At 43.3% G+C, this 23426-nt stretch overlaps 1 protein-coding gene across 1 annotated transcript in view; it reads left to right on the top strand.

Annotated features, from left to right (window-relative positions):
* B4GALNT3 (beta-1,4-N-acetyl-galactosaminyltransferase 3) overlaps positions 1–23426 on the top strand; it is a 96582-nt gene that overhangs the window by 49968 nt on the left and 23188 nt on the right. The window contains exons 5-8 of the mRNA XM_066633475.1: positions 5146–5166; positions 12144–12247; positions 20293–20388; positions 21163–21253. Of these exons, the coding sequence (XP_066489572.1) occupies positions 5146–5166; positions 12144–12247; positions 20293–20388; positions 21163–21253 (312 nt within the window). The remainder of the gene's footprint in view (positions 1–5145; positions 5167–12143; positions 12248–20292; positions 20389–21162; positions 21254–23426) is intronic.

Genomic DNA, 23426 nt, shown 5'->3' with positions numbered 1-23426 from the left:
AAGAAAGAGTGGGTTAAACCTATTATTATTATTATTATTATTATTATTATTATTATTATTATTATTATTATTATTATTATTATTATTATTATTTTCACTTCCTTTTTCACACCATTTCTGCTGCTTTTTAAGTACAGCGCACCAAGGAGGAGAACAGAGTGCCTTTTTGCACACAGGCACCAAGCCAGGCAATGCATGAAAAATGCAGGCAAAGCAGGGGCACCCCTGCTTCAGTAATCTGCCACCTGAGGCAACTGCCTCAGTTTGCTTCATTTTGAAGCTAGCCCTGAGATTGGCAGACGTTTGGGGAACTAGGTTGAAAGGGTACATGAGTGGGAGAGGAACTTCATAAACTAGTATTACAATGAGAAACATTCTGGCAGCGCAGACAACATCTATTACCAAGGTATTTGTAATGAAAGTTGTGAAGTGCCATACTGAGGAAGTTCATAACATAAATTCAGGCAAGTCACATTCCCTGGATCAGAGTCTCAATTGCAGCAAGCCTTCTTAGGGAGGTATAGCCTGCTGGGGGAAGCGCATGCCCCTTGGCACACTTTTCTGTATAGTATGTACTTGACTTAGGGAAGAAGTTCCCCTTTCCAGACAGCTATGTTGGTTTCATATCATTCTGTATTCTTTGGAGTTGATTGATAAAATTCCAACCATATGTTGTATGTGGACTTGTTTCTTTGGGTTTCTGTTCTTGTAAGTCTTAAATGCTTAGCTGAAAAGCACACTTGTCATATTTCAGTTGTGCTGTTTAATATACAAATTCTGATTTCCATACATCTGCCACTCATATGTCCTTCCTTTACTCCAAACTGCAACTTTGGGGTTTTAGGGTGTGCTTTTCCTTCATAAATACTGAATTTGTGCAACTGGTATATCTGCACATCTGGTGCATTGGCTGCCCACCACCCACAGTCCAAGGGCAGAGGAAATTTTGAGATGGGCTCACAAAGATGTGTGGTGCCAGGATTGGTCAATAGATGTGGCTAAGCATCTCAGTTAAAGGTGTGCGCAGATGCATAATTCATTGTGGGGAAAAAGAAACCAAATGTTTTCAATTCCAGATCTAATTTTCTTAATGAAGTTCAGATAAAACTTTGCTATCTGAGCACAGACATCAACTGGTTATAGCCAAACAAGCAGCAAAACTCCTAAGTGGCAACACTTCTAGAAACTGCATTTTTCATTGTACAAACCTGGCCTCTTTTCTCCTGCTCCTTGTTAGGTTCATGGGTTGTTGAAGGGGGTGGGGGAGCTTGACAAAGCACCAACAGGTCGCTCTTGGAGGAAGGAGTGTGTACAAGGGGTCTGTGACTAAACTTTTGATCATTTTACCATAGAACAACACAGTGCCTATTTTGGGGTGAACTATCTCCAGCCATTCTTTTGTTCTATTATGGCCTTTGATGGGTCTCCAGTTGCTCATCCCCTGTAGACATGGCCATTTCCTATTGTGTTGCACCTAGGAAGAGTGCATCTGGGGACTTCTTAATTGCCCAGAAGACCTAACTAGCATAAAGTTTGTGATTGAATTTCCAGTGACTTTGGTGAGAGAAGCCACTGGCTGGAGGCACATCGTTGTGTGACTACAAATGGTCAGGAAGCTCCCAGGATAAGGTGTTTTTTGCAGATCTGAATAGGATGGCCAAGCAGGTGTTGCTTGTCATGGAATTTTCCAAGACAGGGTTTCTCACAAGCCAGTGGGAGAGATGTGTGTGCTCAACAAATCAAATCTGACATTTTTTACCCAAAGCCCTGTGGGACCTGATGCTCTGTTGCTATCAGCCCAATGAAAACAAAATGAGATGGGCTTGGGTCACTTTCTCCTGGAATGCACCAAGCACTACATATATGTATATATATCCATGTTAAGCAACAACTGTCCCTTCTGTGCTCTTAGAAGTATATGACAGCAGCTTCATTGACTCAGATTGAGCCTCATAACTAGAGATATGTTTCCTGTAAAATAGGATTACAGCCTAACTGAACTCAGTGGGCTTACTTCTGAGTAAAATAACACAGTTATCAAGCACCATTACTCATAAGTTTACCTGTAGCACTATACTGGTAACTATCACTGGACACATTAAAAAAAAATATTAGCACATTATATGATGAGCAACTTGATCTTTGTTTCAGAAGTTTACATAAAAAAACCAAACAAGAAAACCCTTTGTGGTATTCTCTTACCACTATATATGACTCATTTTACCACATATTTTCAAATGCTTCACTGTGTGAATTACTGGCTTTGGGGTTGAACTTTCACTTTTTACCCTCTTGCAGATTTTAAAGAGGTTAATATTCAGGATTCTGCTATATTCTTAAGACCTCTTCAGACAGTAAAGATTTTATTACACTGATTAGTATAATAAACAAATAAATAATAAACGATTAGTGTGATATTCAATTATTATAAAAATAATGGCTGGCTGATCCAATCAGTCAGCAGATACTATATCCCAGCACGTTTTGCCATGCAGCCACACAGCCCCTGCCCCCCCCTTCTCCCTAACTTCTCCTGAACCATCTGCACACCGGCACTGACTGGGTCTGTCTTCAGCAGGCATGTGCAACCTCTGGCCATTTCCGCCAGTGGCTCCACCGCATGCAATGGCTGCGCGACATTTGCACCATTACCATCATTATCCGATTCTGCTTCCAAGGAGTGGTGCAGCACCAAGCAGATGGTAGCCACTAATGCTGTGCTCATGGAGCTCCTGAAAGAACCTCAGGGAGCCATAGGGCTCCTAAAAGCACGCTTTGAAAAGTGCTGCATTATACTACAGCCCCTCCATCAGCCTCTCATCTGCCAGCGGGTGTCCTTGGATCTGCTCCAACTCTTTAGCTGGCAGAAGTCCAAGAAGAAAGGGGCAGGAAGCTTTCGATTGGGAGAAATAGGATCCAGCATGCACCACGGCTGCTGGATCCACTCCCTCCCGCTGCCTCCCTACCCCATTCTTCCCCCTCCCCACCCCCATTGCTTACTGTTAGTGGCAGCTTGCCACTAACCTTGCTGCCATGCATGATGCCACTGTGGCTTCTCCAGTGGCAGGATGGAATCTTCTGTAAGGCCATTTGTCATTTACATAGTATGGATTTATTAAACAAATGGCCAGACTGATCAGACCTGTTACTTTCATATACCTAGTAATGTTCCTTAAAAACTATCTTACAGTAACTGTTGTACAGCAGCTAGGACTGCATATTTCAGAGGAGAGAGCTGCATCTCATCGGTCAGAACATCTGTAGAACATTTGTCAGCTATGAAGTAATTTTTGCGCATGCTGTGGTTTGAATTTCCATTTTTGTCCACCCCCAAAATGGAAAGCTCATTGGCTTTCCTGAGGAAGAACTTCCTGTAGGTAGTTTAATTCAAAGTCCAAGCTGCCTTTGATGTCCAAAAGTGGTTTGTGAAGAAAAGAAACTCAGTTGGTAGAGCCTGCTGAGTCTTACAGCACAGCACTCCTGAAGTTACTCCACTGTCCATTATGTAGAGCAGATCTCCATCACTGTGCCGCACAGGGGTGACCCAAGGTGACCTGAGGCAGTGTGGCAAATGCTGCCCCCTTACTTGATGATGTGCCAGCCCCTGCTCTTCCCACTCTCCAATGTTTTGGCTCAGCTTTCTCCCTTCCACATTTCTTCTTCTCTGTCCCCTCTCTTTCCTCTTCCAATCCAGGGTAGAAGGAGGAAGAGAAACAGTGGAGGCAAGTTGGTGGACAGGAATGGGCCCCCCTCCACCAATCTGCTTCCTGAGGTGGCTGCTTTAGTTAGCCTCATGGATATGTCAGCCCTGGTACTACAGAAAAATGAGTAAGGGAGAGCACAGAATTATTGGGACAGGTGCTTTCCTCTTGCCCCTGAGCCCTTGAATGTTCGGAGATTCATGAAGCGTGTCACCTTACCCTTAGTCTGGAAAAATCTGCAGTTTGTCAGATAATGTTTTCTCCTGGCTAGGGCTGCCAGATTTTCTGTTTTATGTGGCTCACCCTCTTTTTTATTTTGGATGGTATTCAGGATCTGCTCACAGTCCTTAAATAAGGTCAGTCCACATGTTACTTTAAGCATGTGCTTTTGTAAATCCATAGGTTTTCTTTTTCCTTTTTAAATGTTAAACAGCAACCAGATTCTGCATCCCCCAACTGCTATTTGATAAGCAAAAAAAAAATAAAATCTATTGGTACCAGTGGGCCTTTTCTCCTTGGGGGAGTGATGAGGGGCTGACAAGAATTTGGGGTGGGGTGGGGTAGGGTTAAAACTCCCATCCCCCACCATGATCATTGTAGGAACCCAATCCTGCTGCTATTTAACATTTAAAAAATGCAAGCACACACTTGCAATGCATGTTTTTGACATACCGTAATTTAACCTTTCTATTCTTATGCCTTTGTGCAATTTTTAGCTTGATATCAGCTTGGGCAGAACAATGTTTGCTGTGTTGGCCACCCAAAAACCATTCCACTGGAGTTGCATTAAATGACCCAAGTATGATTTGTATGCTATCCAGAATGCTTCCTGCTCCTTTAAATGTGAATTGTGAGCACCTGTTTTTGTAGCATGTAAATAATGTGGTCAGATTCCACAGTAATGTGGTCAGAGGTTAGTTTGAGGTGCTATTTGATAATTTTAATCAACCATTTGCCCTTAAGGATGCTGGAAGTTATTTCGGAATGTAACACTGTATCAGCAGAGAAATCTATAAGGCAAGTCTTGCCATTAATCTTCAGTCTAAACTCCTTCAGGCAAGTAGTGTGCCAGACCTGGTATGCAGGCTGCCCTGTGATATGCAGTCATGAGTTGGTGCAAATATTTTGGACTAAGGCAACATAACAACACAATCAGTCTATCTGAATGGAGCATAAGAACATAAGAACAGCCCCACTGGATCAGGCCATAGGCCCATCTAGTCCAGCTTCCTGTATCTCACAGCGGCCCACCAAATGCCCCAGGGAGCACACCAGATAACAAGAGACCTCATCCTGGTGCCCTCCCTTGCATCTGGCATTCTGACATAACCCATTTCTAAAATCAGGAGGTTACGCATACACATCATGGCTTGTACCCCATAATGGATTTTTCCTCCAGAAACTTGTCCAATCCCCTTTTAAAGGCGTCTAGGCCAGACGCCAGCACCACATCCTGTGGCAAGGAGTTCCACAGACCGACCACACGCTGAGTAAAGAAATATTTTCTTTTGTCTGTCCTAACCCGCCCAACACTCAATTTTAGTGGCTGTCCCCTGGTTCTGGTATTATGTGGGAGTGTAAAGAGCATCTCCCTATCCACTCTGTCCATCCCCTGCATAATTTTGTATGTCTCAATCATGTCCCCCCTCAGGCGTCTCTTTTCTAGGCTGAAGAGGCCCAAACGCCATAGCCTTTCCTCGTAAGGAAGGTGCCCCAGCCCCGTAATCATCTTAGTCGCTCTCTTTTGCACCTTTTCCATTTCCACTATGTCTTTTTTGAGATGCGGCGACCAGAACTGAACACAATACTCCAGGTGTGGCCTTACCATAGATTTATACAACGGCATTATAATACTAGCCGTTTTGTTCTCAATACCCTTCCTAATGATCCCAAGCATAGAATTGGCCTTCACTGCTGCCGCACATTGGGTTGACACTTTCATCGACCTGTCCACCACCACCCCAAGATCTCTCTCCTGATCTGTCACAGACAGCTCAGAACCCATCAGCCTATATCTAAAGTTTTAATTTTTTGCCCCATTGTGCATGACTTTACACTTACTGACATTGAAGCGCATCTGCCATTTTGTTGCCCATTCTGCCAGTCTGGAGAGATCCTTCTGGAGCTCCTCACAATCACTTCTGGTCTTCACCACTCGGAAAAGTTTGGTGTCGTCTGCAAACTTAGCCACCTCACTGCTCAACCCTGTCTCCAGGTCATTTATGAAGAGGTTGAAAAGCACCGGTCCCAGAACAGATCCTTGGGGCACACCGCTTTTCACCTCTCTCCATTGTGAAAATTGCCCATTGACACCCACTCTCTGCTTCCTGGCCTCCAACCAGTTCTCAATCCATAAGAGGATCTGTCCTCTAATTCCCTGACTGGAGTTTTTTCAGTAGCCTTTGGTGAGGGACCGTGTCAAACGCCTTCTGAAAGCAGTGTTCAAGTGGCCTTGATGACAAACTGAGTTTCACTAAAACCTCTAGTTCAGTGTGAAACCATGGTGGGCTGGCCTGTCCATGCAGCCACTAGAAGCGACTGCATCAGTGGCAGATTGTAAGGGGTCTGAGGGGGGAGGTGGATCCAGGGTGCCTTTCACGCCAAGTCTGCCGCCGCCGCCACTTTCCTCCAGCTACTGCTACCTGCCTTGCTCAATCCAAGAATGATCTGTTTTGCACTGGAATGAGCATGATTCTGCTTCACACTCACTCAAACACAAAGCAAATCATTCTTGTGATTACAATTTCAAGGCAGTGCACATGGAGAGTGGTAAATATTTCATTAGTTTACCCTGTAGTGGCTGTAGGAAGACCAGAACATCAGTTAACAGTTTGGATTTAAACCACTATAGTTTGCAGCATTCTCTCCACTGTTAAATATGTGTTTCTTGCACGTCCACATTTTTGTCACCAAATGTCTCTGCAAACTCAGCCGCCTGATCCGCAACATGTTGGCCTATCTTCATTTCTGGGTGAAGACACTGAGTACTTTCTTCAGGTTTAAAAATCTGATTGGCTGCCCTCTTTGTACAAGCTTGGGAACTACTGGGACCTGAATGCAGATGGAAGAAAGTTCTTTTGCATGAAATGAATGAAAACACAGAAATTGATCCTGGCTGCATAATCCCCTGTTAAGGGATCATCCCCGGGACTGCTAGGTAATTTACAGTCTGAATAGGAGCAGGCCCTGAAGCCTTGGCCTGACTGAGCCAGCACAGCATCTTGGGAGCTGATGATGATGCAACATCTGGTGATTCAGACCAGGTGACTGTCACCTGTGTGTCACCCCATGAAATGTCAGAGTGACTGTGCAGTTTTTACCTCACTCTGATTGGCTGTCACTCGTATAAATTCCAGCAGGGGCAAGCTGGGTTGTGGGAGATGCAGAGTGGAGTTTGTGCCGAAGGCTACGTCAGTGTGATCTGTGATTTGTGTGCTATCTGGACTGTTGTATATACTGTATATAGTAAAGAGGCGTTTGGTGGAGGACTTCTGCCTTGTGTCGTCTTTGTTCCCGGGAGTGCCTACGCTCTGACCTTGGAAGATAGGCAAGCCGTGCAGCCGGACAGCGGCTAGGTTTGTGAACCGTTCATCCAGCTCGCAACACTTTTGTATGGTGCACTGTGGCCCAAATGCCATATCACTGTGCATGTGCTCTAACATCCCAATCCTAACCTGCCTTGGAGCAAGCAGGCTGCTTGGACTACACTGCATCCAGAGCAGGACTGGGGCTGGCTGCAGCAAAACTCAGGACAAGCGAAATCAATTCCCTTAACCTGAGTAACGGAACCGTGGGCCAAATGGGGCTACTCAGATCTGTGCCACCTAAGTAGGTGGCGCAGATCCGAGCAGCCCAGTGTTAGGTTGGGCTGCCCCGGGGGGGGGGGTGTTAGGATCTGGCCTAAGTGCCGGATCCTGGCACCATCCCCTCCCAGGCCCAGTCTGCCCACCAGCTCACTCATCACCTGCCCTCCCCCATAACTCCCCAGTTCCATCAAACCCCCGTGTTGGTCTAGATAGGTGGATGTGAACTCACCTCTCTATGTTTGCACAGAGGCTGGATCTGGCCTCCACAGGCCAGTGCACGCACGTGCACCAGCCCAGCACAATTCTAGGATTGTACTCTTTACTTACCTACTCTTCTCTATTTTCTCTTAATGTATCAAATTGGTGACTTGAGAAGGGAGCCAGGATAATTGCAGGATCAAATGGAAAATGGAATATTCAGGTTATCGTAGCATCAGGTGTTTGACTGAACATAATGATTGCTTAATTGTTTCATCCAGTACTGTTTTCCGTAGCTTTTTAGCTGAAACTGTATGCAGCACATCTGCCCTTAGTAAACAGGCAACTGATCCTTGACGTGTGTGTATATATAGATGTAAAGCACCTGTTACCCTGCTATGCTCAAAGGACCGCTAGGGTTGGCACTGCGCCAACAAGCTGTGTGGGCTGAGGCGATTGCTTCAATTGGCATCATGGATGGGCCATCCCTGTGTTGCTTAGGCATGGTCTCCATGCCAGTTGTTACCTCTGTATACTGCATCTTTCTCCCTGGGCCTTTTCTCATAATGTTTTGCATCCAAATAATGCACAACTGTAGAATGATGAGGAATTCAGAGGCCCAGCTTTTGCTTTTATGCAGTGAAAAGGAGTGCATTACTTATCCAATATCTCAATTTTATCTAGTGGCAAAGACACAGGCAACACTTGTCAGAAAAGGAAGGGACAACTTGAAAGGAGATTGAATGCAGTTTCCTGTAGTGACATGGCCACTAAACAGTTAAACCTTAGAACTTTTATTATGGCTTGGAGCTAAATTCCAACCTTAGACTTTTTTCTTCTTTTTCATTTTAGTTTCTAGCTTAGTTGTATTATGCTCTACAAAAACTTTTTCAAGTGGGTGCTCCTCTTTTTAGCAGGGGGAGAGTAACTGGCCCACCTCACCCCAGCAGTGTCTTTTCTAATGGCTGTCTGCTGGAGTTCTTTTTGCATCTTTTTTACATTGTGAGCCCTTTTGGGACAGGGAGCCATTCGTTATTTGATTTTTCTTTGTGAACTTTAGTTGAAAAGCAGTATATAAATACTGTTAATAATAATAATAATAATAATAATAATAATAATAATAATAATAATAATAATAATAATAATAATAATAACAACAACAGATTGCAGTAAACAGTAAGATTCCTTCTAAATCACAGTGTCCTATACAGCATTTCCCATCATGTTTTCTTCATATTTGTTCTCAGTCTGCCTTAAATATGAATTAGGCAGCAATAAAATAAAAATCAATACCTTCCAATTCCTTTGATGACATGCGTTGTTGTTTTGAACAACAAAACGTGGTTTTGTTAATGTGACCAGGTAAGTGGTTCAGCATCTGAACTTGTGATCTGAACAGCTCACCAGCTTGTGAACTCAAGAATGGCCTCTTTGATTTTATGTACCTTTCTGTCATCACTTGTGGTGACACCTTACCTCATGAGTTTCATCACCATGTTCATGCTAGGGTAATCAGATGTAAAGTATAGCAGGCTCCTGTACCCATAATAGGTGTACAGAAGAGGGCATTTCTGCAGATGGGAAGGGACCATATCTCACTGGTAGAGCTCATTGCAGGCAGACATCCCAGGTTCAATCCTGGCATTTCCAGGCAGGGCTGGGAAAAACTGTTTCCTGAAGTCCTAGAAATATACACCACTGATGAACTGAGCCTGGTGGACCAATGTTCTGACAGAACAAGCCAGCTTCATTTGTTTCTGGATGCAGCTTTCTTCACCCTTGCACAAGTTGGAGACTCACAGTTCCATCTTCTTCACACTTAGGAAAAGTGCAGGAGCTCTGTTGCCCTTTGACTTGGACTCCCAAGTTGTTTCTGGCAGTTAGGGGCAAAGAGCTTTGACAGGTTAAACTGAAACTTTGTGGAGCTGCAGCCAGACAGGCTGAAACAGCTCCAAGGTATTGTGTTAATTACACCTCACTGTGTAGCACTGAGTGCAGATTTGCTAACAGATCAGTTGTGCTGGTATTTAACCACACCTGAAAGCCTTTCAGTGTATTACTGTGACTGTACTAGTCTGTATTTTTTACCATCATTTTTTGGTTACTTTTTACCATCATACTTTTGGTTACATTTTTTTGTTACATCATTTTTTAGTTACTTTGGTTACTACATTTTTTGGTTACAAACACAATTCAGTGTCTCCCAGCAAATCTGATGGTCTGCTTAGGTAGACTTCAAAGCTACCTTCTGGGGAAGCAAATAGCTGAGCTTAAGTTATCTGTGCTAGAGTCTGTGCTAGAAGGGATTTACCTTATGGCATGTTCACACAACAGGCAAAGAAAAAGCTGCTGTCACACTAAAGACTAAATGCCTTTTTTCAACTATATCTTTAGAACAATTGTTATTCATTTCTTGCAGCAGATCAATCCCTTCAGGGTATTGATTTTGTTGTGAGGATATTGCTTTTTCCTGGTTCTCAAACTGCAATATTTTTCCCACCAGACCACTTGAATTTACAATTACGTTATGGAATGTAGTCACATTTTTATTTATTAATCCAGGTATTTATATTCTGCCTCCAAGGTGGCTTACGACATTTAAAAAGTATGAAATGGTACTAAAATTCTCAAACTAGAGCTGGCTTCTGTAAGAGCATGTGCTATAAGCTCCATCTGACCTGAGCACATCATTGTCATCTTCCTCTCAATGCATGCAGATCTTAAGTAGTCCCTGAGAAAGAGGGGAAGGGGCTGCCCCAACAGGTCACACTGTAGACTGAAGTTGTATGCATATGTACTCAGAAGCAAATCTTACCATTTTCAGTGAGACTCACTCCCAGGTAAGTATGCATAGGATTTCAGTCATATGTTCCTATTAGAATGCACCTGACTTGAACTTGGCCGGATTTATAAAGTGGGCAAGCAGAGGCTGAAATACAAGGCACATTTTCTGCCACTTAAAGTTCAGGGAGAGGGCCTTTCTCAGTTGTGCCTTTTTTCTATATTCCTTCTCCAGAGAAATTTGCCTGATGCAAGCTTAATAATGTATTCCTGAACATCATGTTGTTTTAATGTGCATTTAACATGCTGCCCGTGGAGTCTTGTGTCTTAGACATTCATTAAATGAATTACTACATTTTTTGAGAGACACCCTCCCCCAACATGATTTTGAAAAGTGATGTACATCACACCCCACTATTAATTACACCCTTGACTAAAAGGATGTGTTTATCAGGAGTACATATAGAATAATTCTGGCAGCACACCAAAGGGTACAGCCTGTATAAGTGAGATCAAAGGCTGTTGCTGGGATTGCTTCTGTTGGTTTTTCTCTGAGAAGCATGGCAGGAAAATCATTTTCCTTGAATTGGCCATACTCTTTCCTGTATAACAAAATTTGCAACTGTACGTTTGCAGATTAGCCTTTGTAGAACTTTTAAGATAGTCTATGTAGCTGGATGATCCTATTGGGCATAGCCTTTGAACAGTCTGCCAGGTTTTTCTGTTTCTGAACTTTTGTGGGCACCGGACTAGACATCTTCCTGCTTCCTGGGTCCACCTGCTCTCTCAAAGCCAGTTCTAGTCCATATGGCACCTTGTGCAAATTAGAAAAATTTGTCTTTGTGCAAATTAAAGAAGGCCCCCTTCCTCTCTGCACTTGCCGGCAGAAGTGACATTCTGCTGGCATCCTCCTTCTGACTACGATGTGAATAGCACTCCCTGAAATGTGGCATCCTTGTGCAGTGCACAACCTTCACAACTGTACATGGCAGTCTTGTGCTCTCACGCATCATCATTGCTTCTCCCAGTTGTCACTTCTGGCTGGCCTGGAACTTTTGCTCCTTTTCCTTCTGTGGTGGACGTGGCACTGACAGTACTGATATCAGGCCAGCAACCTAAAATGAGGAGAAGCAGTAGGACTGCTGTTCTTCTGTCTTCATTCTATATGCCCATGCCCCATGGCATGGAGCTGCAGCAGTGGGAACTGCTATGCTAGCACCACCTTGAACGGGGCAGGAGGCTAACTGGTCCTGAAAAAGGATTTCACAGTTCCAACAGTTACTGCTGGCTGTGGATCTGTTTAACCCAGGAACAGTCAACTTTTACATAAAATCAACAAGAGAAATGTAGTCAAGAGCATAATTTCATTGCATAGTTCTTTGATAACTTTTGCTTGTCTTTATAAACAACATGCATGTCTTTTCAAGTTGTTGTAACCTGTAGCAGAGAGAATTATTCATGAGTTTTAGACTCCAAACCTAAATGCTCTTATTTGGGAGCAAACCCCATAAAAATTGTGGCACAAGTGAGTAAACATTCATCACAGTGGTCTACACCTCACCTAAAGAGCTCTATTCCTTCTATAGTATTTGAGTCAATATTTATTAATGTAACCTGAAAAGTTTATTTTGATATCTCCCTCCTTTTTTCTGTGCAGGATATGGAAGTTGGGGTGAACTCGCGAAAGCTTTGAGAAACCAGGACAAACCTATAGTGGACCCAAGTCTTCAATTTTATCTGCCTCAGAAGCCAGAACATCAGGTAAATAGTTTTGCTAAATATTCTGATAACATTTTTCTCAGAAAACATATTAAAGGAATTCAGCACTTAGGTATATCAAGAAATAGGACTTTTAAATTTCCATCTGGGTTATCAATGCGAACTATGCACATTTTTCATGCAGTTTTTCCTAAATTACTATGTATTATTATTAATTAATTATTAACAGTATTTATATACCGCTTTTCAACTAAAGTTCACAAAGTGGTTTACAGAGAAAAATCCAATAACTAAATGGCTCCCTGTCCCAAAAGGGCTCACAATCTAAAAAGATGCAAAATAATAGCAGCAGACAGCCACTAGAACAGACACTGCTGGGGTGAGGTGGGCCAGTTACTCTCCCCCTGCTGAAAAAAGAGGAGCACCCACTTGAAAAAGTGCCTCTTACCCAATTAGCAGAGGTAGAAAACTATGTAAAGGCATAGTTAAAAAAAATGAGTCATTTTAAAGCTGTGCAGCTTAAACTCAACATACTGTTGATCCCCCTTTCCTGGGTACCATTACAATAACTGAGAACCTTTTTTAATGATACTAGTTCTGGGTCGGTTTCAGACACCAAGGGCGTATAAACTTGTGGCTGCCCACCCCCATCCCAAGCGCATGCACACACACTCATGCACTTTTGTTTCTGTGGTTCCAAAAGCCTGTGAATTTTGGTCTGTGAACTTGTATTTTGGTCAGCTATTCAAATTCTCTTGCTCTTGCTCTTTTCAGAACCAAGTACACCGAAGAGATAGCAGCAATAAGACGAATTCCACAACGCTGGAGGACTCTGCCCCCTGGAGGCCTGAGGTTAATCTTCTGAAGGTTTTAATTTGAGAGTTCAGAAATGTCAAACTTAAGCTATAGAGTGAAGGGTTGTAGCTAATTCAGTAGGTACCTCCTTTTGCAGGATGGTGATATGTGAGAAAAGAAAGCTTTTCTGCCCAAATGGTCTTTGTTTCTTGGGAGGCTTAAAGAATTTCAGCCTTTGTTTCTTGATTTGGCAAACTTGTAATGATAAAGTTTAAGAAGCCTTGACTAAAACACCTGAAATTTGCATTTGGTTCCCCCTATGACATTGCTAACTCATTTTCTCTCTGCAGATATCCTTTTTGATCCAGTATTCTTCTCACCAGCATACTAGCTAGCCCATGTTGTCAATGGTGCTAATTTTTCCCAGCAAGGTCATTTGCTAAGGAGACTAGCAGAAAATAAATTGAACTCATTTCTCTTTCCAGGTTGTTCTTAGCTTCCCCAGACTAATATAATGTTCAAATTTGTAGTGATTTATGAATTCATTTAAGTATAAGAAATCTATATTTCTGCACGAATTAATTACACAGAGATGTACAATGCCATTCTTGTTCTGTAGGCATCTGCCTAAGTGTTTTATTGCACTGGATCCTTTGGGCAATAAAGGGGCTGGGAATGGGGGATGGCTTTATCTCCACATATAAGGAAGCTAGGCTTTGTTTGAAGGGAAGGTGTCTGTTTGTGACAAACTGGAATGATAAAAAGAGATTTCCACATGGTTTGCAACATGAAGCATCTTAGACAGAAGCTTAGCGCTCCATCTCCCCAATCAATACTAAGATTGAGAATTTAGTAGGTGAGAGACCTTGACATGTAGAGCACAGAATGAAAATGTCTTTGCAAGGGGTGGGGGGAGAGGAAACAGAAGGAATTGGTTCTGAATGAACCTTAGCTTCAGTCTCTTCAATAGCCCTGTTCTTAACTGCATATCCATGTGTTCACTCAGTGCATGAAGGAGGAGTGGGTTGTGACCCCTGACCCTGCCTTCTGATCATGTGTCTGTTGGCCCTGGCCTTGATGTCAGCAAGCTCAGGGGAAGCTAAGAATGGAACTCTGCTTATGCACAGGCTCTTCCATGTAATTGAGAATCTGGGGTGATCAGGGTTCCCAATCACATTTACAAAACTTGCCCCATTCTCAGATTCCATTGAACAGAAGGATATTGGGAAGAGAAACCAGGGAGCACAATCCCATCCCCAGGGTTAGGTGAATATTATTTTATTATTGATGTTTATATCTAGCCTCGCAAGATATAGGACCTGTTGGTGCCTGACATTGTGTGCTAAATGTTATCCCATGTCACCTAGTGATGTGTCAGCCTTTGTGCCTTCCACTCCTAGCCCATCTCTTGCTTCTCTTTCATGCGTCCTCTTTCACTTCAGTTTTTCCAATCCAGAGAGTGGGAGGAGGAGCTATAGAGGCATGAGTGGAAGAAGGTGGGCACCTCTCAACATTCTGCTGCCTCAAGGGCGTGCCTTTTGACCCAGTCCTAATTAGATTGGGCTAGTGCACAGGAGATACAACTGCAAAACAGTGCTCTGCTATTGTAAAATGGCTCATGAGGATTCTGGAAGGGACTTTTCATCTCCTCATGTGTGAAGGAAATTGAGTTCTCATATTCATGCAAGTTTTGGTTATAGAAAACTTGCATATTGAGAGTGCTGCAGGCACATGTAGTTAAACTATAGCGGCTTTAGCAAGTTCTTGAGTGCTGTCCTGAATTGGAATTTGAATGTTCTTTTCTACTCCCTTTCCATTAGCAGCATTCTGGACAGTGCTGGAAGGTGCATTCTTTGCTTGCTGGAACATGTAGTGCATGCATGGGCCACAGACTTGGGAAGGGCTTAATGCAACACACAGTTTGCATTAAGAAAGTCCCAGGTTCTATCTCCAGCTAGAGAAAAATTCTTGGAGAGTTACTACCAACTAGCATCAACAATAATGAGCTAGATGGACCAAGACTCTGACTTGGTACTATATGACAGCTTTCTGTGTTCCTTGGTTATCTCTGCCTCCTCTTCACCACCACATGTTTATTGCTGTACCTGAGAACAGAAGAGATCTTTGTTGCTAACAGTAGATTTTCACAATCTACTTGCATTGAATCTGTAGGCATGACATAGAGTCATTGGACAATATCTGTGTGTGCAATGGGAAAACAGAAGTCTCTTGCAAACATAGCGCAAAAAATTCTATATAGCATCACAATATCTTCTTTCTTCTCTGATTCAAATCTCCTTTTTTGTCTAGTTTATCTATACCAGCATTTGCTCATTCTTCAGATTGTGTGGAGCTGATTTGACCCAGAGATACTAACTGCCTAACAATAAAAAATGGAGCAAAGTTTTTCTTCTCTCTTTATTCCTAGTGATTGCAGATTTGAAAGGCCGCCCCCCCCCCCCAAGTTGAGAGCTGCTTCAGATTTTAAACTTCTCTATTTGCATTCTGCAAAGATTGACTGTAAAATGCCTGCTCATATTGTACTTGGGTACTGGGCATGGTAAAGCAATCTTGCTGAGCCAAGCATATCCTGCTATAGTCAGTGCCTGGATGAGAGACTCTTTGAGAATCCTTTGTGCACTGCCTTGAGCTCCCTGGAGGAAGGGCATAGGTCATAAATGTGATAAACTTCACATGGTGGGAATGTTTGCATATGTGTCAGATGGAAGAGAAAGTCCTTAGAGCTTTTCCATGCTGTGTATCTCAAACTCATTCCAAGAGATTTCCAGATAACTTTCTTGACTGCATTTTCAAGAGAAGATAAATGTCCCTGAAGACCTTTTTCCCCAGGTTCTCTATTTTTCCCATGGCACACAGTTTCAGCAACATTTTATCAGTGTCATTTATCTTTTCCTTTTCCTTAGTTCTTTCTTTCCAGAAACAGTGTAGCAGAAGAAAATACATGTGGCAAGAGATGACTAATTTGCAGGATGGGTGAGAGTAATAATTTGCATTCTCTCTTGATTGTGCAAATCTCTCTCTCCCTATAAAACTGTTTTCTCAGAAGTGACTGAGTAAAGATAACCTAAAAGTCCTTCTTGATCTATGTCTCTATATGTCTAGTATTTCAAATTCACCATCTACAGTGGACAGATCCCAGACCCACATGGAACTGTTCAACAGTTTACACAGGAAAAACAGGACAGGTCAAAGGTTCTCCAGTTAAAGGTGTAATGGAATTTGGCAAAACTATGGATATCCAGAATCTCTTATTTTAGCCCCACATCTGCTACGAACTCATACAGTGATGTTTAGCAAGTTGCTTAGGACTGTTTCACATGTTACACAGCAACAAAATATGTATAAAACATTTGCCCACAACAACATACACAAGAGAGCTACAACCAATCTGGATTCTGTGGTAAGCATAGAAATACATATTTTCAAACCCTTGTTTGTCACATTCACACTTGACATTTTTAGATGTCCTTAAAAAAAATAAGTGTGCACCAAAAATAATGTAAGTCTGTAGAATGTAATGTGCAGGGTTGCTGTAATGTGTGAGGTTGCTGCAGGGTTAGGTTGACTGGAGGTCAGTCCATCTTCACTTACTTGTTGTCCTATGAAGTTACAAAATGCCACCTTTAAAGAATTGCTTAATGCTTGAAGCCCTATTTGGAATAAAGGAAATAGCCCAATCCTACCTAAACGCCCCCTCCCACAGATGCAGCCAGGGCTGGCCTTAGGAGCTACAGGGCCCAATTGGAAATGCTCTTGTGGCAGCCCCCTCTAATTTTGCAGGCACCCCTCTAATAATTTTTTTAACTCTTCACTTGAATGGAGTCAGACAAGAAAAAAATCTGTTACTTCTGTGCAAGTGGATAGGGCTCCTGTACCTTTAGTGGTTGTGCAGAATAGGCCCTGGGAGGTCAGCCTGAAGGAGCAGGCACCCAGCCCACAGTGCTCCCTGACTCTCGCCTGTTGTTGCCCTGTCCACAGCAGCCCACTCTGGAGCAAGACAGGGGAGAGGATGGCCTTCCACGAGGGTGGAGAAACAGTAAGCTGCTCATGCTGCCACCTATATGGCACCAATTTTGGGCCTGCTGGAAGCCGCGGTGGGAAGACGCTGCTTCCATACTGACCCAATTTCAGGCCAATTGGAAGTAGTGGTGGGTGGAAGAGCAATGTGGGGCCCAATTGGGCTAAATTTCCCCAATTGCCTAAAAGTCAGCCCTGGATACAGCCATGCCACCAGAGCATGTGCTGCCTCTAGTGGAGTGGGGGGTGGACAGTCCCAAAATTCTCCTTTGGGTAAAGGAACATTTGTTTTTCTTGCTCAAAGTAAGCCCCTGCTGCTCCATTGAGTTTACTTGGAGATGTGCCTGTGATTTAGCTGGCATAAGTCTGAATGGATCCAGGAAGGGAGATTAACACTGAGAAGAGGGATAGGGTATTATTGATATCTCAGCTGCTGATACTACTCCTCTCCAGCCTTGATAACTCTGCCCAACCCAGTCTCTGCCCTGATCCTTCCCACCCCCACCCCATTCTGTCCACCTCTCTTCCTTCCCCTGCACTGACTTACCAAGGGTTGTTGTGAGACTGCTTGTGCGTGGCAGCTTGCTGCTTGCACCAGCATCCCAGTTGCACAAAACAGTGTGTCGCCTTTTGCAAAAGTCATAAAGAACCTCACGCTGCCAGAATACTAGTTCCAGCAGTGCAAGGCCCCAATATGATTTGGGCCAAAGTTTCTTACATAGGACCTAAAATTATTGGTTAAAGTAAGAATAGAATCAAGTTTCATTAAAGCTCTTGTTCTAAGTCAGTGGTGTCCAAACATTTTTGATTGGCGACTCCCTTGACCTACTGGGCCATTGCTCAAGTCTCCCCATTAAGGCTAAAATCCTATACATTAAATAGATGGCAGGTTTTTTGCAAGGATTCTGTGGTGCCCCAGGCAGCCATGGCTCACAGTTTGAAAACCACTGTTCTAAGAGTCTGTCTTAGTTTAATCCCAATTATAAAGTATACCCTGTTGCACCCAGTAGCCATAGTGGCAATATTCATACCAGAGAGCTCTGCCAGTTAAGAATACCACAGTATATTTTTAAAATATTGTGCTGAAGGAAATCAGAGCTGCAGCCAAGGAGGTTTATGCACTGCTTCTTAAGGGAAGGGAGAAAAACAGGATAGAATTTCAAGACCCAAACAGCTGCTTTGTAAGTGCCTCTTGGGGACATAAGATTAACACACCACTCTGTTTACACACCACACAGGTATGTTGTCTGATAACATTTCTGAAGCTGTACAGAAAGGACATGCTCAGAACACTTCCATTGCTTTCAAGAAGTAAACATGACTTTCTTCCTAATAGATTCAGCAAAGGAGATGGTTTTCCATTATCCTCTAAGAACCCAAGAGGTCCTCTCAATATCAGCATTCACAGACATAGCTATGTTGAATCTGTTATTGTATAACATTAGCCAAGTTCTCTTATAGGTGTTTTTAATCCACTGTGGGTCAGAATGATCTGCAATAGAAGCTAAGGCCAAAGCTCAGTGGATCTGTTTACATACAACTTCCCTAAGCACTTTACCCATCCATTTCAGTCAGCAGTGCTGATCTAGGACTGATAGAGGGTAGCAAATAAAGGATCTGTCACATTTTCTTGACTTTGGTATGCACTTCAGTATGTATATATGCATGTGTGCTATTTATTTATATTCCATTTTTCAGCCAAGTTTGGTTCCAAAGTAGTTTACAGCTAAAATGCAAACAAAAAGTTATTGCACTTCAGTGTACATTTGTGGATGGTTGCTAGACACATCACTAATGTGAAAATAGATGACTTTCGCTTTCATTCGAGATCTTGATTGTGAAAGGACATCTTAGGTGTGTTGATGCCTAATCCACATCCTTAATCCTATTTGCAGCTCTAGTTTTGCATGTGTATGTTTGTGTAAGCTTTGTTCTTTTATCTGAGTTAAACCCTTGCATTTCTAGCAGTGGCATAGCTAAGGGGGGCCGGGGGCAATTGCAATTGCGAGGGGGCAACCTGGCGCCCCCCCCAGCACTGCCTCCTTCTCATTCACCTTCCCCTTCCTTGGAGGAGAGCAGTGATCGCAGTCTGTGGCTGCTTGCTAGCTGCTCCCTTGCTCTACCCACCCTCCCAGTTGCCCCCTCCAAAGCAGAGGAACAAAGGGGATAGCCAGCAAGCAGCCAGAGATGATGATCGCCACTTTAAGCTCCAGCCAAAAAACATGGTGTTTTCAAAAGCTACTTCTGGCGCTTGTGGCTCCTTCTGTCTACGTGACTTGATAAATTGGGTGAATACTTTTATTATATTTATAGATTTTAGTTTATTTAATTTATTGAACAACCAATAGTAAATCTTAGTTTGATATTAAAGTATTATCTTGATGAAATATATAATTCCTTTTTTTTTTAAGTTGCCCTTAAGATTGGTCGTGATTGTTATGTTATGCTATGTTTGTAAATTTGTATTGTTACTACTGTGCTGGGCTGAGACCATTAAATGATCTACTACTACTACTACTACTACTACTACTACTACAAGCTGCTTTTTCACTAGAGCTAAAAGCAGCTATCCAGCTGCTTCCTTGCTCACCATCTCACCAGCTGCTTCCTTGCTCTGCTGCCTTCCCTGTTGCCTTCCCCCAAGCCCATCACCACTGTAGCTTTTGGCTTTTCAAACCCTTGATGTTACAGGGATGCAATATTTTAAACTTTGCTCTGGGCTTCAGGGTGCCACTGGCTATGCCGCTGCTTTTCAGTCATGCTTTCCAGTCCAGGATTATATCAGTTTTACAGAAATGGTTAAAAGACAGACAATTGAATGTCAGCATTGCCAAATGGCAGCTTTTGGCACTACATCAGTGCTTTCTAATGCGATATCCTGATTATCATATCAGAAGATATTTCACTTTACCATTGACTTTATCTGCCATGTTTTTGTTCTTTTTTGCTTTGATTGACATGCCCATTGGTCAAAGGCAGTCTGTTATTCAGAATGCTTGTGTTTCTGCCTTGAGGGAGTCTCAGGTATCTTTTTCCTCTTCATTTCAAGTATTTCACTGTGACACAGTTTGAGAGCACCAATTTACAACCATGGCAGATGAAGTGCCCTCTGCAAATCTCAGGAAAGTGCCCTCTGCAAAGTGCCCTCAGGAAATGCCCTCTGCAAATCTCCCTCTTGCCATATGTGGCTCTTGCCCCTGAGATGTAAAGTGGTTAGAATGGCCAGTGATGGGAATGTCTTGTTGTACTTGCAGTTCCAGGGTCAAGTCAATCTTCATGTCTTTGAGGACTGGTGTGGTAGTTCTATTGACCAACTGAGGAGGAACCTCCACTTCCCACTGTATCCCCACGTAAGTGTATAATTGTGGCCCATGTTGTCTCACTTCCTAGAATTTGGAGCCTGCTAATGGAGGGTGAAAAAAGAGCACTTCTTTGTTGGCCAATAATGGCCCATTTTCAAAACTCATTGTGAAGCCCCTGAAACATATCTATAGAACGTGACCAGAGAAGGACACACATGTGCAAAATGTTATTTAAATGTAAGGTTTCTATGGGGGGGGGCAAGCTTTTGGGATTTTCAAGTGGCACAGCTGATTTTGAAACAGATGCTATTTTAGGACCAGGCCTGCCATATCAGCCTGCTTACTTACCAATCCGTACTGGTCAGTTTGTATATTAAGACAATTCTTTGAAGTTTTCCAACTTGTTTTTCATGCTGCTCTCCTTCATTGTTACTTCATTGCTGTTTTGTTTTTCTACTGTTTATGCTGACTTTTATTTTGTGTGTTGTTTTAGCTGTCGTTATTGTAAGCCAACTTGGACACCACTATACGATGGAAAGTTGGGATAGAAATACCTGTAATTAATACAATTTAATCAGATTTATTTAACAGATTTTGTGTAGCATTACTGCCTTTAAATTGAATTTAAAGGATTGAATCAATAAAAACTCATTTGATACTTTGACTACAATCTCTTACTTACAGCCCAATCCTGGGCTGCCGTGTTGTCAAAATGGCTGCCACAGCATACTTAGTGCACCGGGCAGCCAGCAATAGCCCCTCAGGAGAAGGGGACATTTTCTTTCTCCTCTCCATTTAATGCTTGCATTTTTGCACTTTCAGATACGGACCACTTTGAAGAAACTGGCAGCATCTCCCAAATGGATGAACTATGGATTGCGCATATTTGGTTACCTGCATCCATTCAGTGATGGTGAGAAGAACCTGAAACAGATTCGGGTTGCAAGATAATTGATGAAAAAATAATTTGTCTCTCATATTAAAAATTAATCTATCTAACAAACTTATGGAGACTTCTGGTGACTGAAACCAAAGGGACACTCCTTTACAAATGTGCTTTCCTCATTGCTTAAAATGTTGCTTTGAAAACTCCCCATCACATCTGTTGCAAAATCATTAATAATAATTTTTCTCTCATTATAACTTACTTCTTAAATTGTTAAAGGAAAAGGTAAACTTCCTTTCCAAAAATATCTCATTTTAGGAAGGTGAGTCACTCCATCTTTACAGACTTAGGATCAATCTCATTTGGGAGCGCACCAGGATGAGGTCTCTTGTTATCTGGTGTGCTCCCTGGGGCATTTGGTGGGCCGCTGTGAGATACAGGAAGCTGGACTAGATGGGCCCATGGCCTGATCCAGTGGGGCTGTTCTTATGTTCTTATGTTCTTATGAGATGTACTTCCCAATTTGGTGCTTCAGCATAAAACTGGAAATGAAAGAAGCTGTACTTCTTGCAGATGGAACTGTAGCTCAGTGATAGAACACTACTTTGCCTGTAGAGCAGGGCTTTTCAGACTGGGGCGTCAGGACATCCCAGCCTGTGGGCCTTGGCCTCTGCCCCCTTAAGTGGCAGGGGCAGCCAGGAGGCAGGAAGGAGGCAGTGGAGCGATCCCCAGTATCACGCCGCTCAGGGGGGCTACAGGGGCTTGGGTCCACTTACCCGAGCCTCCTGCAGCCTCCCGGGGGTGCGGGCAACCCTGTGCGACCTTCTGCAGGGCTCCCCGCAGCTTTGAAAGTGAAAGTGGAGCGATCGTACCCTGCCTCCGCTAAAGCGGAAGTGGAGTGCAAGTGCTCCACTTTCACTTCTAAAATTGTGGAGAGCCCTGCAGAAGGTCGCACAGGGTTCCCCGCACCCCTGGGAGGCTGCAGGAGGCTCAGGTAAGTGGACTCAAGCCCCTGCACCCCCCGAGTGGTGCAATCCCCAGGATCCCGCTGCCTCCCCCCACCCCTGCAAGAACTTGCCCTGAGGGTTTGAAAACCGCTGCTGTAGAGGGTCCCAGGTTCAATCCCTGGCAGCTTCTCCAGGTAGGGCTAAAAAACCTTCCTGGAAACCTGAAGAGCCAATGATCTATACTGAGCTAGACAGACCAGTTATCTGACACAGTAAAAGTTGACTTCTTATGAATATATGAGTACCTATAAAAGGTACATTTATTTATTTATTTATTTATTTATTTATTTATTTATTTATTTATTTATTTATTGGATTTGTATTCTGCCTTTCTCCCCGAAGGGCACCCAAGGCGACCCATATATATGTTGCATAGAATTTTGCAGCCATCACTGCCACTTTCCCACAGGTGGTCACAGTTTGTAATCCCATGCTCTGAAGATAGGTTTGGGTCCAGATGTAACACCTGTTTATTTTTTGAGGTTTTTAATGAGTAGGTGAATGACCTAGCAGAGCAAACATTTTATGTTTCACTGTTTCACAAGGGAGCAAAGCAAGCACTTCAGGCTCTCTCACTGAATTCAGGTGGACTTCAAAGTGCTTACTTTTGGCTCAGTAGTGATCTGTTTGGGTTTTTTTCTTGGTAATTTCTCTTGCTCCATTTTGCAACATTGCCATACTATAGCTGAGTTTATATAATGCTTGGTTATACTGTTTTTACGATCCACTCTTATCCAGGCCTTCTGCTGACAGAACTCGCTTTCTGTCCTGGGAAGGTCTTAGTCATTGGTGCAGCACCCAGCACAGAACAAGGCCATGGTGAGAATGGCTGGTGACCCCATCACATTGCCCAGCCATTACCAGTGGCAGGGTTGGGCTGTCGGCAGGAAGAGGGAGGATTGGGGTGTTCTGGGGGGGACGGACCTGGGGGCATTTCAGGGTCAAAGTGGATGGCAATTGCATCATAACCTCATCCCAGGACGTCCCCAGTTCTCTTTTTACTTACACCAGTCCATAGCTGGTGTGGGTCTGAGACGATCCATCGGCAGCCAGAAGGCCTATGTTTTCATTCATTCATTCATTCATTCACATTTTTATACCACCCTTCCTCCAAAGAGTTCAGGGCGGTGTACACAGCTGCTCTCCCTTCCTTTTGTCCTCACGACAACCCTGAGAGGTAGGTGAGGCTGAGA

This window comes from Tiliqua scincoides, chromosome 7 (genome assembly GCF_035046505.1).
Source record: "Tiliqua scincoides isolate rTilSci1 chromosome 7, rTilSci1.hap2, whole genome shotgun sequence".
Lineage (NCBI taxonomy): Eukaryota > Metazoa > Chordata > Lepidosauria > Squamata > Scincidae > Tiliqua > Tiliqua scincoides.
The sequence above is the reverse complement of the archived record's forward strand: the minus strand, read 5'-3'. Positions and strand labels throughout refer to the sequence as shown.